General features: G+C 36.5%; 1 protein-coding gene across 1 annotated transcript in view; it reads left to right on the top strand.

The window, feature by feature from the left end:
• Positions 1-678: 678 nt before the first annotated feature.
• Positions 679-18,424, top strand: part of Tbc1d8b (TBC1 domain family member 8B) — a 65,855-nt gene continuing 48,109 nt past the window's right edge. Inside the window, exons 1-3 of the mRNA XM_005076699.4 lie at positions 679-992; positions 15,225-15,335; positions 17,807-17,925. Of these exons, the coding sequence (XP_005076756.1) occupies positions 863-992; positions 15,225-15,335; positions 17,807-17,925 (360 nt within the window). The 5' untranslated portion in view covers positions 679-862. The remainder of the gene's footprint in view (positions 993-15,224; positions 15,336-17,806; positions 17,926-18,424) is intronic.

Consider the following 18,424-nt stretch of genomic DNA (forward strand, 5'->3'; position numbering starts at 1 on the left):
AGTTGGACTAGAGATTCTCCATAGTTTATAACAGTAAACAAACAGAGGAAGTATGGAGGAAGAGAGTCGCAAGTTGTGAAGAAGGTATGTGCTTTGTGAGATTTATATTTTTTCCGTTATGGGAGGAAAGGATTTAATTTAGGCAAGGATTTTGAACAATGAATCTTATTGCCAGCTGTGAGTCCTTGGATACGTCATTTCACTTGCTAGAGCTTTCCATTTACTAGTGAGCAAAGCAGAGGATGTACTTCAAAGGATTTCTGGGAGGATTCCCCAAAAAATCACTTGGTACCTAGTTGGCGTTAATTAAATGGAAGTTGCTGCAGGCTACTGCTTCCTGGATGGGCCATTACTCAAAAATGCCGGAAACTTTGTTCTCAACAAATTAGTCCTCTCACTATAAAAGAACTAGAAGCATTGCTGTCATACCCAGGGTTGGCTTATTTGAATAAAAAAAATGTTTTCAACTTTACACGGGCAAAACTCACTTAACTGGTGGCGGGACCGCTTCGAAGGCGTCCCCCACCCACCCAACTCTTACCCCAGTGCATTGCGGGAAATGTAGTCTCGAGCTATAGTCGAATGGGTGCAGGAAAACCGATAGAAAACTACAACTCCCAAGAGGAGACAAAGCGGGACTATTTCCCAGTCTGGCGGTTGCTCCGTGGGAGGGAGTTGGCACTCTCTCTGCCTACGTGGGAGAGAAGGCAGGATTGGGGGAAGTGTGGCAAACCTCCGGAGGCACCGCCACCGAAGGAAGGTTTGGTGGGAGGAGAAGTAGAGGGACGAAGACAGGCTGGGAGGGGATAGGTAAGGAGGACAAATAGGTCGCCTCTTCTGAGGCGGCACAAAGTTCTTCGAGATGTGGCTGAAGCCTGAGGAAGTGCTGTTGAAAAATGCGCTGAAGCTGTGGCTGATGGAAAGATCCAACGAGTACTTTGTCCTGCAAAGGCGTCGAGGCTATGGGGAAGAAGGCGGAGGGGGACTTACAGGTAAGTGGCGGCCAGCAGTTGTGGCCAGCTACACCTGAGTTAGGGCTGTGTCCACTGTCCACTCGGTGGCGAGGCAAAAACAGTTATTCCTCGCTGCCCCGCACCTCGTCCTAAACCCGCGGCAACGGACTGGAGATTCGGCTCCCGCCACCACCTTTCTGCTGCTACCACAGAGTCCCGACTGCACTGGACGAACAGTTGCTCTTTGGGTCGGACCCTGGGAGGGGGGCAGCTAAGGAGGAATCCAGTACCTGGTGGATCGCTGCCCATGGGGGAGGGGGCAGATGGCCAGTGTGCTAGCTTTTAGACCGGCGATGGGAGCGGGTTCGAGGTTGGGAACTTAACTTTTTCCAAAACCTAAACAAATAACCACTACCCTGGGGAGTAAATGCGCGGGAGGCGGGGGTGGGCATTGTAAGGACGTGGGAATCCAAAGGAAAATAAAATGTCCCAGTGACACACTGAGAGGCTTCAAGTGAGATTTGGGTCAGGGCTTGGGGATGCTTGATGCTGGGGAAGTGGAGGAGCTGCCTTCAGAATTACTCACCTCTCCCAGTTTTGCATCTTTCGCTATATATATATATATATATATATATATATATATATATATATATATATATATATATATATCTCCAAGTTTTCAGTCCTTGGGAATCCCTGTTTCTGTTAAGCACACGTTTCTCTCCGGTGAGTTTGGCAATGCCTCTTCTTTTAAAGATGTGTAAACCAAACCCATGAAACAGAAGGAAATTCAACTTTCCCTTCCTAACCCACCCTCCCACAACTCTTAATTTGAAAAATTCAAAATGGGTCCATGTTTGAAGAATTCAAAGAAAGCAGGGGCTTTCAAACTTTCAGACCTTGAGGAGGCAAGATCTGTTTTTCATGCTACTTCATGGCTTGGTATTAGGACCTTGAAGTGGTGGACCAGGCTTAATTTGGGGAAGGTGATGGATGTGGAGGAAAGAAACAAAAGTCTGAAAAATCTGAATTTTGATCCTATCCTTATCTCTTACCTGTTGGATGACATTTGTCAAATTCTTTCATATATGCAGTTCTGTATGCTACAGTGACTTTTGGCAATTGTAATTCTGTTGGAATGTTGGACTAAGAGAGGACGGTGGAAGTAGAGGAAGATAAGTTGGTTTACTAGAAAACTATAATTAGAGCCAAATGACTGAAGGCTTGAATGAAGAAGATTCTTGGCTTAAGTGACACTGATTTCCTTCTCCAGTTAAAAACAGTACTGGTACCTACTTTATGGAAATAAGAATATAAAATAGAAGATAATGGTCACAGAACTATATTTATGTTGAGGCAAGCCTCCCCTAATTTGGGTAGCATTCATATGTCTAATGAGATATATAATTTTTACAAGTAACATTCGTCTTATCTAACTTCTTAAAAGGGCCTCCAGGAACAAAAATTACCCTGATAAACCTGTCATTTAGCTTTTTTTCTTTAAAAATTACAATTTATCTTACAGAAAAGTTTTCATTTGGATGGCAGTTTCACTTCAATGAGAGTTTCTCAAAGCAGGTGAATTATAAATGGATTTTTTCTCTCTATCCTATCCTCCTCTTTTGTTAGTTTCCCAATTGCTAGAAAATAAGGAAATTTGTCTGAAGAAGTAAACAAAGATTTCTACCAATCATGTATGTATGTAGTGACTTATGGTCAGTTGATTTCTGCATGATTGCTTTACCTGTGACATTGACAAGATACCTGAAGTCGTCGTGTAAAAAAACAAAATGACTCAACAAGGAGCAAAGAGCTACTTTAAAAGTTCCCTTGCTTTCCCCTGGTCCACAGCAGAAGTGTATGCTGGTTTTCATGGCTGTTTAACTGCTGTCTTCTAATTGAGAAGCCAAGAGCTTTGCTGTGCTGTGCTCATTTGCACAAGCTTTCATCAGAGCATGTCTATATAACTAACAGAAGTGTGCCTTTTTCCTTTTCATTTACTTTGTGTGTTGTGTTATGTGCTACCCCTTTAATAAGGTTAGTTTGTAGGTTTTGTATAATGGAGATGTAACAATGACCACCAAGAAATGTTAACTATTGTATTTTAAGATTTGTTTTCACCAGGCAGTGGTGGCACAGGTTTTTAATCCCAGCACTCAGGAGGTAGAGGCAGGTGGGTCTCTGAGTTTGAGGTCAGCCTGGCTACATACTGAGTTTCAGGACAACCAGGGCAACACAGAGAAACCCTCTCACAAAAAAAGCGAAACAAACAAGCAAACAAAAGATTTGTTTTCTTTGATATGTGCTAACTGGCAGTACCACCCAGTAATCTAATATCTTGAGTATGGATTTGGTGAAGTTGGTTGGTTCCATTTGCAGGGAGAGGTCTAATTATATAACTCAGGCCAGCTTCAGACTCACCATTTTCCTTCCTCAACCTCCCAAGTGCTGGTATGATAGGCATACACCAACCACCAAGCCTCATGAACTTAGTTTTCTTTCATAACGATGGTTCTATCAAAAGAATTTTGACATTAGAATCACAAGACATGCCACAATATGGGAGGCTCTCTCAGCCGGGACTCATGGGGGATGGCCTATGCCCTGCCCTAGATGAAATGACAGTTACTGGAGATCCACCATGGAGTGCCTCACCCTCCATGGGGATCAGACTGGAGATTGGGTGGGGGACTGGGGGACCTGGTGGGGAGGGCAGGAGAGGAGGAAAGGGAGAGGGAGCTGGGATTGACATGTGAAACAAGATTGTTTCTAACCTAAAGAAAAAAAGAAAAAAAAGGATCACACCAACCCTTTTTTAAATTTTTAGATACTTTTTAGTAGACATCTGGTAGATTACTGACCATTTATCAAACTTTGTCCTCCTTAATTATCCTGGGTCATAGCAGAATGGAAGTTTTATGGAAATTTGGTGGTGGTTCTTATTTTCATTTATCTGGAGGCTATTTTATCCTGGATTTCTCTAGTTGCCTCACAATTTCCTTGCCTTCTCATGGTTGATAAAGGTAGAGACTTCACTATTGCAGCTAAATTTAGAACCTTGTTTTGTATAATTAAAATAATTCATGCATATTTAGCTTATTAAGCACAAATCAGCAATTTTCTCTCCTTGGCAGTTGAGAGCCACTACATAGACTACATCCTGTTAAGTACTCTACAGAATGAGGCTTAGGAAGACCTGCCAATCAGGAAGTCTTGGGTAGTCTGTTGAGAGAATTTTCCCTTTGAATTTTTCACACCTGAATAGTGGTAAGCAGGTTCTTAGACATTAGATTTATAGCTTTCATTAGATTTATAATTACCACTAACAGACTTTTTTAATTCCATGTAGAGCAAAATTATAAAATAAATATTAAAACAAATTATTTTAAAGTATTCTCTTTCCTTATCCACTCTTTGATCTTGGTATTGTTCCTTTGAAATTAAAGAATCTATATAAGCTAGAAAATGGTTAAATTTGAAATAAGCATTTTATTTTAAAGTGTTTGTAGTTTTTCATTTTTTATTTAAAGTTTATAAATCACTGTAAATAATTTACTGGAAACACATGTATAATAAACAGAATGTATAACCATGTAACTGAAACCAAAAGCTTTTCATTTTCTTAAATCCTTTACTCAAGAGTCCAACTCTGAAAATGTTCATATTTCATATAATTAGCAAAATACTGTGGCATTTCATGCTCACAAAGGGATCATCTGATAAAATGTTTGGTACCTAAAGGGTAAACATGCAATTTTATGATAGGCCTGCAAAGTCCTGCTCCCCATATATATACATCATATGCTAAAGGTAAATTATCATATTGACTTATTAAAAAGAAAAATCTCACATGGCAAACACTAAGAAGGACAAATCATATTTTGTGCCCCTGCCCCAATCCTTGGGGCACCTGATCCCAGTAAAATCAAATAAAAATTATCTTTAAAGATCTCTTGGGAGTTAGAGAGATATCTCAACGGTTAAGACAAGTGACTGCTCCTCCAGAGGACTAGGTTCAATTCCTAGCACCCACATAGTGACTTATAGCTGTCTACCAATTCTAGAAGATCCCACACCCTCTTCTGACCTCAACAGACACCAGGTATGCATATGTTACACAGACATACATACAGGTAAAACACTAATACACATAGAAATAAATTTTCAAAAATTTCATGTAACAAGAAAATATAGCTTTATAGGTTTTGAGAACTAAAATAGTCAATGTTATCAGTTTTCTAGCTTTTAAAATTACTTTTCTATTTAACATATAAATCTATATGTTTCCCCCAAACCCTTTATACCTAATCTGTATAATTATGACTTTAACTCTGAAAGATTTCGGGTTCATGTCCCTACGGTGCATAGGAGTAAACATTCCAGTCTGTGCCACAAAGGAAGAGGCCCCAGGGGCAGATAGGGAATGGGAAATGGTGAGACACATGTCAACCAATACCTAAAAAAGCATGAGGTTGTCAAGGGAATGGGAAATGGTGAGACACATGTCAACCAATACCTAAAAAAGCATGAGGTTGTCAATAATCCTTCATTTCATCAAGAAAAAAATTACCAAATTGGCCATCTTCATTTTTCAAAACTTCAACCTGGTCTTTCATATTTAAATATAACATATATAAATATACTTTTTTATATAATATGTATATAATATAGAATATGTAATTTAAATATATACCTTTGTGATATAAGGATATAGATATAGGTATAACACACACATGTGTGGTGTGTGTGTGTGCAGTATGTGTGTGTGTGTGTCTTCAGAAGTATTAAGATGTTCCAGGCAGACAGGGGAGCACAGTATGAAAGATTCCTCCCCTCTGGATGTTACATTATGGGATTTTTACCAGCATTCACATTGTTCAAATGCACCATCCAGTGTTCACATTTTCTTCATTAACCCTGTTTCCTTTACCTTCTTTGAGTCTTTAATATGTAGTTGGTCTCTTTTTTATATAAATTCTATTTAAATTAGAAACAATCTTATTTTACATATCAATCCCAGTTCCCTCTCCCTCCCATTCTTCCATGCCCCCCAAAGATCCCCCACCCCATCCCCCATCCGCTCCCCAGGGAGGCTCTGAGGCCTTCCATGGGGAATCATCAAAATCTGTCAAGTCATTTGGGCCAGGGCCTAGGCCCTCCCCCGTGTATTTAGGTGGAGTATCCCTCTATGGGGAATGGGCTCCCGAAGTCCTTTCGTGCACTAGGGATACATCCTGGTTCCACTGTCAGAGGCCCCATAGACTGCCCAGTGATCCTAACTGACACCCATGTTCAAGAGGCCTGATTTGGTCCTATAGTTGTAATATTTTTTTTTTTACAAATAAAGGCTTAGCCTATTCATCTGTGAAATGAAGATAACATTGTCTTCTCTATATCAGATCACTGTAGTGTGGGTCAAATGGGCTTTGAATTGTAACAAACATTTCTTATTAAATGGTAACTTAGGGCCTGAAAGACCAAAGAAGTCAGTCTTATTCCTCTCTCCTTTCCTCTCCTGCTTTCTCTCTCCCTCATGTCCCCACTATTTTCCCTAATAATTATTTTTCATGTTGTATATAGAAATTGATTTGAAGTAGTAATATCGAATATATCCAATATAATAACACTGTAAGCAAAATACTGATAATCACTGCAGAATGTTATGATGCTGATTAGGCACCTTTTATTTGTAATCAGAATAATGTAGAAATAGAATAATTTATCATTATCAAGTTCACTTTGATCTATGAGTCCCTTAAACTTAGGCATTCCCAAATAATGCTTTTAGAGATCTAAGCATCACTTGTACTGCTGAATGGTGTTGAAAAATGAGTGTAGATTTCATTACCCTGTTAGCAATTTATTTCGAGACATAGTTTCTCCGTATTGCTTTGGAGGTTGTCCTGGAACTCGCTCTGTAGACCAGGCTGGCTTCAAACTCACAGAGATCTGCCTGCCTCTACCTTCTTGAAGAAGGAATAGCTGTTTAGCTGATGATGCTTGTGGACAATTCAGGAAGGACTACAGCTGTAAAGTAAGCTGGAAAAAAGAAAGCATTTGAAGTTTACCACACTTCTGTAATAGTGGTGACATGTGTAGGGAGAGATCTTATTAGGCACCTGTGACTGTGAAGATGACCATGCCTTTTGGGCGTGGCCATAGGTGGTGGGATATAGACCTGAAGAGAGGAGGCCCAGCACTCTCTTGGGGTTTGCTCTCTTGGGGTTCCAGTCGGGTCTCGGGAAGAGATGATATTGCATGCTCAGAGCGCTGACTCTGTGATATTGGTTTCTCATGTAAGTGATTTTCTCTTCAATAAAATTAGCTTACTTGATTCCAGTCCCATGTACTGTAATTTTGCTGTTACACCATAGGTTTTGTGTTGCCTTTTTGTTAGAAAGCTTTCCCTGTTTTCATCTTTTTACCTCTGTGATTTAAGTACAAAAAATACAGAATATTAAATGTGATGACATATAAAGCAATTCTAAGCTATCTGGGCATGGTGGCATGCACTTACAATCCTATCACTTGGAGACCAAAACAGGAGAATTTGTGATTTTTGAGGCCATTCTGGGCTATGTGGCGAGATCCTGCCTCAACAAAAGGTTTTTTTTGTGGAGAGCTGAAGATAAAGCAATAAATAAAAAATTCTTTCATGGGGTCTCATTCTAGCTGAGAGCAGTCAATAGACAATCTTACGTGGTATGACAGGAGCTGGTAAACGATAATGCAGGGTAAAGTGAGATCTCATGGCAAACAAGGAAGTGGTTCATATTGTAGAAACTGATTTATGAGCAGAGATTGGAAGGACTTGGAGAATATGAGCCAACCATGTATTTGGGAACAGGATAAATTGAAATAATTCTTGGATAATTTTACTGTGACCAGTTGCAGAGAAGTGGGGTGGTAGCTGGTTATTGTTATAGATTTTGGTTAACAGAATTGTCATGGTTCCTACAAAGTTTGAAGTCTTCTAGAACAGTAGATAAATAGGTACATAAATATATTATTACTGGGATAGTCAGTGGCTCAATTTGTTGATTTATTTAATCTATGAACAAAGACATAATAGAAGCCTCCAATGCAATTTTCTATATCCAGCTCTGATATAGTTTATGATTATCAGAAATGCTGTTAAATTAAACAAAGTTTTCCTAAAATCATTGGTTAATAACAATAGCTGAAATACTTGTGGCAGAATTCCAGTGTGGCATCTGTGCAGCTTTTTGCCAAAATCCAACTTGGATCATTTTTAATTTAATCATCTGTCTATAAGCACTATCAATATCTGGGAGGCTGTTTGCTAGGGAGAACTGAGAAGGACATTGTCACTGGGAGAAATGGTGTTATAAAGCAAAAACATAGCAGTTTGGGGGGCAGTAAATCCTATTTTCCTATATTTTAATGTTGAGAAATGTAACTAGGTTTAATTAACCAAATATCTACTCTTTTTAATCCCCCATAAGACATTATAAACTATGTGACAAAAGTTCCCTCCATAAAGCAATTCTAAGCTATCTGGGCATGGTGGCATACACTTACAATCCTATCACTTGGAGACCAAAACAGGAGAATTTGTGATTTTTGAGGCCATTCTGGGCTATGTGGTGAGATCCTGCCTCAACAAAAGGTTTTTTTTTGTTTTTGTCTTTTGTTTTTCTTTTGTAAATCCTTTAATAAGTAAAGATTTCAATTAGAGAAATAAACTGTATGTGTTTAAATTTTTTAGTGTACAAGTATATGTCTTTTACAATGTTCAATGATGAAAACACAGCCTAAAAAGAATTATTTTTATTAACTGTTTTCCAAAGTGCTTAGCATAAAATTGGCAGCTTTCAAAATGCCATGTGGCTATTGGGTTATTCTAAAATAAGCACTCACAGTTGTGTTTGAAGGCTTAGATCTGGTAGCAAAATAATAGAATCAGGAAAATCTACGACCTCTGTGGAAAACACTTCTCTCACATTTGAATATATTTTTTACTAAGTGCATTGGCAGTTTACTAATTAGTTTTCTCATTAACATTTAATGAGATTGACATTATAAAAAATTCAGTAACGGTGTACTGGCCAGACTTTTTAAGCATGGCAACTTATGATAAAAGAATCAGCTGTAAGGTTACAGTAGTGATTCCTGTGGACAAAATTTATAACCAAACATTTTATATAGACTAGAAGGGAATATTATTGGTAATTATAAAGTTCATTTACATTATTCTTTTGCAGCTAGAGCAATGTTGTCTTACACAGTGCCCTCAATCTACTTTATAAACAGAGCTGCTTGCCAAAAAAGGTACATGTTAGTTTGTGTTCTAAATGAGCATGTTGGTAATGAACATAACATAGTTTGCTATTTTGTTGCTGTGATAAAACATTCTGACCAAAAACATCTTGGGGAGGAAAGGGTTTATTTCATCTTATAAATTACATTCTGTCTGGGGAGGCCAAGACAGGAACCCAAGGCAGGAGCAAATATGCAAGTATCTGAAATTCAAATTTGCAAGTATCTGAAAATCAGAAGGGACAATTAGTGTCAATGCTCTGTGTACCTTTTATTAGATTTTGTTTACTGTACACTAAGTCACTGAGCCATCCCGCCAGCCCAGATCTATGTTCTTAATACTGGCTATCTGTTAACATTTGACTGAGGAACATTTAAAAACAACTAAATGATATTGGTGTATTTGTGGAGAAATTGATATCTTGGATTTAATTTAAAGTATTTCTGAAGGTAAGAATAAACAAAAGTTGGTAATTATTGAAACTGTCTTATGGATATATAGAAGTTCTGTTATAGTTTATTTTGGTGTTTGAAAACTTTATAATACAAGGTAAAATAGAATAACTTAAAAGAACAATTAAATCATAATCCCTGGGCTTTAGTATTTTTAAACCTTAAGTTTTAAAACTCTTCTAAATGACTCAAATTTGTAGTTTGGGTTGAGAATCATTATCATGGAAGATTAAAAAAGTCAAGATTCAGAAAGATATGGCAATTTGGAGTGTTCAGATAAAAGCTGAAACTATAGAGTATGGAACCCAGTCCTAATTGATACATCTATAACACAACTCCTGCACCTAAGGCTCATGGATCATAGTGAAAGATAGGGTGAAAAGATTGTAAGAGTCAGAGAAACAGTGAGTTTATGACTCCTGGAAATGTGAGAAGCTACACTCATGAAACCTCACCAACAAGACTATCTAAGCATGAACTGAACAAGGACAGCAACTGTAGACATGCTAAAGTGAATTGGGGAAAGGCCACAAAATCTCAACTCTACACCAAGAACTATGGACAATTAAAGAATGTTGAAAGTGGAAGACAGTCTTTCCCAGGAAAGAGCATGCCAATTGGTTTTCCAATACCAAATAGTCAGCCCTGAAAACACACATGCAAATGATATTTTTCAGACTAAACAGGTTGTATTCATACATTATACACACAACAACAACAATTAAAAAGAAGCCGTGAATTTGAAAGAGAGCGGGGGGGAGGTTGGAAGGAGGAAAGGGAAGGAAGAAATGATATAATTATAATATCAAAAATTAGAAGGTTATTAAAAGAAAAAGATCATTTTTGAAAAAATCAATGATGTAAGATTAATATATATATATAATATCTACTATACAAATAATACAAATAAAATCTAGGCCAGTGCTTACATTTATAAAAAGGGTCAGTGTTGTTTTATCATAAGCATAATTTAATAACGATGTGGTATCCAAAACAGCTAGCCATCTTAGACTGCAATAAAAGAGCCATGGGGGTTAAATGGAGATTTTGCTTAGTGGTAGAGTGCTTGCCTAGCATGTGCCAGGCCCTGGATACTGAATACTGGAAAAAAATAAAAAGATGAACCTCTGTGTATATGGAAAAGCAACCCAAAGTTGCTTGCTTATTTTCTTGTGCTTTTAGAGCTCAGACGTTGGCACATATTAATTCCTGTATGACTTGCAGGGACTTGATGATGATTACAGCTTAATGAGCTGGAAGAGTTCCCCAAGTGACTAGAAATGTATTCTAGTGCTAGCTTCCAAATTACTTGTTGCATAGTTTTATATTAACTACCTAATTTCATGTACTTATAAAATCCTAACAATTTCCTTTTATATTATGTAAGACATAACGTCGTCAACATTTCTGTTGCCAAAAAATAATATTAACCTTTCTTGTCAGTGATTTTGACAGCTCTGTTGCTAGTGTCATTACAACCTGTCAGAGGATAGTTGTGTCACTTGGAAATGATTTTGTGTCATCTCCTGTCTGTGCTCTCTTCCTCCTAAGACATCCACACCACCACTGTTTCTTTCTACCAAACTTTACCCGTTTATATTTTGCCAATTCTTCTAATAATACCTTTATAATGAATAAAGAAATAACAATTGAGCTAGTTTTGTTAAAAATTTCATAAATAAATAAATAGCTTTCTTGTTACTATATTGTTTTATTTTTCCCAAACATTGTTTAAAATTAAACTCTTGGAAGACAAGTGTCAAATAAACTAGCAGCCAAACTGCCCTGTTGTAAATAAATACTTTTTCCCCCTTTGAGAAAGGCTCTCACGTAGCCCAGGCTGACCTCACACTTGGTATGTAGCCCAAACTGTCTTTGAATTCTTGCTCTTCCTAAATGGTGGGATTCTAGGTGTGTACCCCCATGTCCAACTTTTAGTAAGCACTTCCATAAGTTTTCATTTCTTTATCCTGACAATTTTGTCAATTTATTATATGTATATATACATGTGACTTGATTTTTTGGCTGATCTATCTTAGCTTTTGCTAAGACTCTTTTGTCTTTTAAATATTTTCACCCTCCTGCCTTCAAATTGAGAACATTCTCCTTTTCTTCATTTTCCAACTAATTTCAGTTCCATTACTATTAAAAGACTGTGTATGTTTAGCTCCTCTCCCCTTCATCCTTGACCAAATGTTCAACTTCTTACAGCTACTACTTTGATGCTTAATTATCTTTTTATGCTGAAATCTCTATTTCCCTCCTCATTAGTTGCAGCATAATCATTTCCTCTATCTTCATTGTCTCTTATCCAGTGCCTCCTCTTAAATAGTATTTGTCTAGATTTCCTGATTCTTGATGCTTCAATAAAATCTTCAATTCTTAGTTTCCTTTTAGTTTCCTTTTGCAGTGCTGAAGATCAAACCCCAGGGTCTCATGTATGCTAGGCAAGCACTCTGCCATCAACTCCATCCCCAGCCCATACCCTAACTTTTGACCATATCCAGTCATTTCTTTCCTTTATAATCTACATGCTGCCATTGAAGAAATCTTCTTGTTTAAAGTCCTGTTTCATTTTCTTATGTAAGGAATAAAATACCTACCATATGGACTAGAAAAGCTTGTCACTATACAATTTCAAAGAGGCTTAATTTAAGCCCACTACATGGTGCTGTCCTAATTTGAATTATGTCAATAGGCAATACTTTTTGTTGTTTTTTCGAGACAGGGTTTCTCTGTATTGCTTTGGAGCCTGTCCTGGAACTCGCTCTGTAAACCAGGCTGGCTTTGAACTCACAGAGATCCACTTGATTAGGCAAAACTTTATCCCACTAGATTTTATTTTATTTACTTCTTTCACTAAAGAATTTTTCTTTTATTTTTGAGATTACAGTTACATCATTTCCCCTTCCTTTTCCTCCATCCATACCCTACCATGTGCCTCTCTTTGCTTTATTTTCAATTCATGAGCTCTTTTTCAACAATTGTGTATGTGTGTGTGTGTGTGTGTGTGTGTTCTAAATATAACCAGCTCAATTTGTATAATGCTATTTGCATGTATATCTTCAGGACTGGACATTTGATATAGGGTTCAGCAGTGTCATGTATACTTCTTCTTAAAATTTATTCTTAAAAAATTATGTGTAATATATTTTGATCATATACTTTCCCTCCTTCAGCTCCTCCCAGACTCTCTTCACCATCATACACACCCAACTCCATGCACTCTCTCATTCTCTCTTCCTCTGTCTCTCTCTCTCCCTCTCTCTCTCTCATAAAACAAACAAGTTTTCAGATTTATTTATGTACATGAGTGATTTCCCTGCATGTATGTCTGTGCACCACATGCGTGCCTACAGATGGTTGTGAACAATCATGTGTCTGCTTAGTCCTCTGCAAGAACAAGTGCTCTTAACCGCTGAGCCATCTCTCCAACCCCAGAAATCTTTATCAAGAATTTTTCCCACTATCAAAATCCTGGGTCATATTACTAACGAACATTAAGCTACATTTGTGACCCTTTTTATTTTATCTTTAGTCCCATATCCACACTCTTGTCTTTTCAGCTAAATCAAATTTCCATTTTCTGTCTTCTCTTCTCTAATTTGCTTCCCTTTATGAGTTTAATGATTTCCTATCGCATATATGCCAGCCTACCTATAAAACTAATTTGAAATCTGAACTCTTCCCTAAAAATAGGAAAAGAGCCAAAAGCCTGGCTTATAATTGTTTTTAATTTTTCTTGGCATTATGTATGCTTAATTAAAAAGAAATGCTCATAGAGTAAAACTGTCACTCAGCCAATCAAAGCTTTCAAAATAGAAAAGTAGATGTATATATTTGAGCCATTCCATGACATAGATAAGGTAACACCTTGTGCCATATTGTGCTTGAAGTTAACATACAAACCCAGAAAAAAAAAACAAAAAAAAACCCCATACAAACCCAGAGGTAGGAAACATAGTTATTCTCAGAAATCTGATAATCTATATAAGGAGGCATACATATTATATATGAAACACTTAGGAAGTAGTTGTAATAACCAACCTAATGAGTAAATACTCAGTTATGTAGTATAGAATTAAAGTGTTATAAGTATTTAGAGAAGAGGGAAAACATTATTGCTTGGCAGTGCTACTAAAGATTTCATAGGGGAAGTGGATCTTAAAGGAAATATGCAATTTGGATTAGCTGGAGTTAGCTAGAAGACTTTTGTTAACATTTCTCAGTAAAAAGATAATTGTTCAGCAAAGACTCTAAGGGAAAAATTAGCTAGCTATTTGTGAAAACAGAAAATGTTGTTCCAGGAAGTAGTAGGGAATATAATCAGATAATTATAATGGAACTAATTGAGCAAGAACCTTGAATGCAAAATTGAGGAATTAAGAACTGTTGAAAAGAAAATCATTTTACTGAAACATTCTTAATAATGATAACTTTACCTTATTTACATTTTAAGATGTCCTTATACAATACAAAGTAACTAATATTGAATGTTTCTCTGTGTGCTGAGCATTGCACTACGTCATTGGTTCTCAGTCTGTGGGTTGCAACCCATTTGGGGGTTGAACAACCCTTTCATAGGGGTGGCATACCAGATATCCTACATGTCAGATATTTAAATTACTACTCATAACAGTAGAAAAATTACAGTTATGAAGTAATAATGAAAACAATTTTATGGTTGGGGTCACCACAATGTGAAGAAGTTTATTAAAGGGTCACAGCATTAGGGAGGTTGAGAACCACTGCTCTAAGTTATAACTCACTTCATCTTTATTATACCCTTTGCAACTGATTCTTTCTTGTCCTCACTATTTTACAAATGAGGATGTAGAAATGGAAACTACTTTAACAAGCTCAAATTGGAGTAAGTGACAAAACCAGAATTCATTTTCATATAGTCTCTAGTACTAAATTGTACCTCCTTGTCTAATAAATACAAAACCTTATTATAGAACTTTGGAAATATTGCAGATAACATATCTGGACAACTAAGCCTCACATATGTTTATTGAAAGATTATTTTTTCAAGCACTACTTACATTGATAAATATTATCCTTTCCATCCCAAATATGTATTTTTGTTTGGTCTTTATTATGTCTGGTTAGGTGTGTGTGTGTGTGTGTGTGTGTGTGTGTGTGTGTGTGTGTGTGTGTGTGTGTGTCAGAGGACAACCTTGGATTTTGTTCCTTAGATGTCGTCTACAATTTTTCCCTTGAATTGTGGTCTCCTATTAGTCTGGAATTCACCAGGTAGGCTAGGCTGGCTAAACAGTGATTCCCAGGGACCCATCTTGTCTCTGGATCTCCAGGTGTGTGCCATCATATCTGGCTTTTTAATGTTGGTTCTGGGGATTGAACACAGGTCCCTGACTACTCCCTATCATCTCTATATATTTACTTTAAGAAAAATATCTCAATAAAGACTCCTTGGAGTAAGATTTTTAAAATAAGTTCATTAATTTGTCATTTGAATCTATGTTTTTAATCTCATGTAAAGTCCATATTTTTAAAAAATTTTTTCTGCTACAACAGGGCTTCTGGTTGGAACTCTTGATTCTGTCTTGGACTCTACTGCTAAAGTGGCTCCGTTTCGCATCTTGCACCAGACACCGGATTCTCAAGTTTACTTGTCAATTGCATGTGGTAAGTATGATAGCTTAAAAAGCCTTACAGTTCAAATAGAATTAAGACACTAAGATAATTAGATTAGAACTAATTGAGTCTCAAGTTCCAAAGTGAAGAGTTAATAATTACAGAAATGAAATTACTTTTGCTAAAACATTATTATTAATGAAGATTTTAATCTTATTGAAATGTATAAGATTCTTATCTAAAAACAAAATCAACTAATATCACATGTCACTGTACACTAAGCACTGTTACAAGTGCTTTGTATGTATGAAAACTGAATATTCAAATTTGCTTATATTCCCCAGTTATTGAGATCTTGGAGCAAGTTAAATGCAACTATTCTTTGAGAGAATAACAATACCACCTCTCTTTAAGAATGATTATAGGCTATTGGAAAATTAACACTCTACTGATATGAGAGTCCTGAAGTGTGTGGGCCACAGGTGCAGATTCTAAGCATGTTTTAAGTCAGTGTTATTGTTGCCTGGCTCTTTTTAAAAACGTAGTAAATTCTTTACCAAACTGCTGGGGAGATTAGACCTTCCATGTTAAATATCAGTATTCTCTTTCTCTCCTTCTAATAACCGAGATAAGGAGAACATAGAGTTTATGGTGAGCTCAAATTGTAAAGGTTCTTCCCTGAAAAAGTAGAACCCTAAATATTTGAATTTTTTAATTCACATACTTGATGTTTCTCAAAAGTCATCGTGACCATGAAATATGAAGAAATGATTTGCAGGTAGTGCTACACAATCACTCATGCCCACATGGTCCAGACCTTTCCACAGAGTATATTGTGGGTAGCATGGGAAAGAGGTTGTGATGAGTTTTCCAAATAATACAAATCAGAATGATTTTAATTCATATGTAATATTTGTCTTTGATTTCCATGTCACTTCATTTCCACTGTAATATTGAATAAAACTGGAATCTCATATTTCTGGAATTTTTAGTGTTAACTGACTGATTCTTCTTTTCTCCTCCCCTCTTTTCTAGAGTGTTTGTGTTTGTGTGTCTGTATGTCTGTGTGTGTGTGTGTTTGTTTGAGAAAATGCACATGAATTTATAGACACTTCATATTTGTGAACATACAGCATACATTTATCAGGATGTGTGACTTTGAAGGAAATTCTTGTCTAAATTTCCTTTAGTCACCCTGCTGAGTCTGTTCTGGCTCTTTTAAACTGCATTGTATCAAAACTAAATTCGGATTAAGAGAATTTTGTAACCTCAGTTCTGAAGCTGATTAGCCAAAATGGTTTTGAAAACAAAATGTCCTGTCTATTTTTAAAAAGTAAAATGTGACTATTCTTGCTAATGAAACTGATTCATGAATATAGTTCTTATTCATAACATGAATAAAAGTCTAACTGGCCAAAAAAAAAAAAAAAGCCGGGCGGTGGTGGCACATGCCTTAATCCCAGCACTCGGGAGGCAGAGGCAGGCGGATCTCTGTGAGTTCGAGGCCAGGCTGGACTGGCAGCCTCCAAAACAATACAGAGAAACCCTGTCTCGTAAAAACCAAAAATAAAGTCTAACTGGATACAAAATGAACAATTTTTCAGTGTCAATAATTTTTTTTTGTTTTTGTTTTGGAGGCTGCCTCCGGAGTGCTGGGATTAAAGGCGTGCGCCACCACCACCTGGCTGTCAATAAAATTTTACTGTGATCCTTCATATACCATGGGAATATTCTATGAAGTCAAGATTATTTCTTTTTAGTGAGATCAATATAATCCATATTTCTAGGAAGACTTAAAGATATTTGGTAATGGGAGGAGTGGGGCTGGATAATGAAAGTTTCTACAAGTGAAAGCAAACCTAGAAATAATAATATATAATATGACCCTCAATAAGACAGCTAAGACTGTTGCCTTATGGTTTACTATTGCCACAGGTTCCTGACTTCCATCTTGGAATGTCTGTAAGTTTCCTAAGTTTTCTAGTGAATGGACTGGTTATTACCAATGGGTTTGTATGTTTAGTAACCATAGTAAAAAGTCCACAGTGAAAAGGACAGTCACAAGCTTGTTATTTTCAGCCACAAAGAATTTAGGCACAACGCTAGTAGTTGTATTTGACCAAGGGGTATAAAATATGTGCGTGTGCATGTGCGTGTGCGTGTGTGCGTGTGTGTGTGTGTGTGTCTGTGTTTCCTACATGCTTTTTAAAGATAATGATTTTTTTCTAGGCACTAATTATTGTTATCTTATTTTCAGAATTTTTTATATTATGAGTTATAACCGCTTTTCTCCCATTTCATTAAACATTGTGTTTCTATTTAGAATAAGTATGAATATGCTGTTCATGTTCATATATTCAGATGAGATAGAGAATAAATATGTAACTTTATTTCTGTATAGGCATCATTTGTGACTATGACAAAATAGATTTATTTATTTTTAAACGAAATTTGTTTAAATATCAAGAGAAGGTTTATTAAGGGCTTTTCCTTGAATATTTCTTCCCTATATTATTAATCAGGGGCCAACAGAGAAGAAATAACAAAACACTGGGACTGGTTGGAACAAAATATCATGAAGACTTTATCTGTGTTTGATTCAAATGAAGATATTACTAATTTTGTACAAGGAAAAATAAGAGTAAGTGGAATGGATGCGTGAATAAAGAAGATAAGTTATATATTCACAGTGGAGTTTATTCTCCCGTAATGAAGTAATGATGTAATTTGTAGAAAGTATATAGAAATGAAGATAACTATGTTAAGTAAAAAAAATCTAGACTCAAAGTCAAGTGTCCCATGTTTCTTTCCTTTGAAGAATTTAAATTCTACACAAAATACACACACACACACACACACACACAGACACACACATGCCCAAAATGAAGGATGGTACTACTTGGAGAAAGAAAGGGAACAGAGAGACAATTGGGGATAAAATGAAAGACAAATATTACATGTTTCATATACAGATTTAAATATTATTAATATCTAGATTGTAGAAAAATATGAGAAAAAGACTAGCATTGCATGTATCTCTCATGCACAAATTTAACATATATCAAAATCTATGTTGTATATACACATATATGACATTGAAATTGGAGTAGGAAGGGGTCTGTAGGAGTGGAGATAGTGAG

Source organism: Mesocricetus auratus, unplaced genomic scaffold, assembly GCF_017639785.1.
Source record: "Mesocricetus auratus isolate SY011 unplaced genomic scaffold, BCM_Maur_2.0 Super-Scaffold_100003, whole genome shotgun sequence".
Taxonomy (NCBI): domain Eukaryota; kingdom Metazoa; phylum Chordata; class Mammalia; order Rodentia; family Cricetidae; genus Mesocricetus; species Mesocricetus auratus.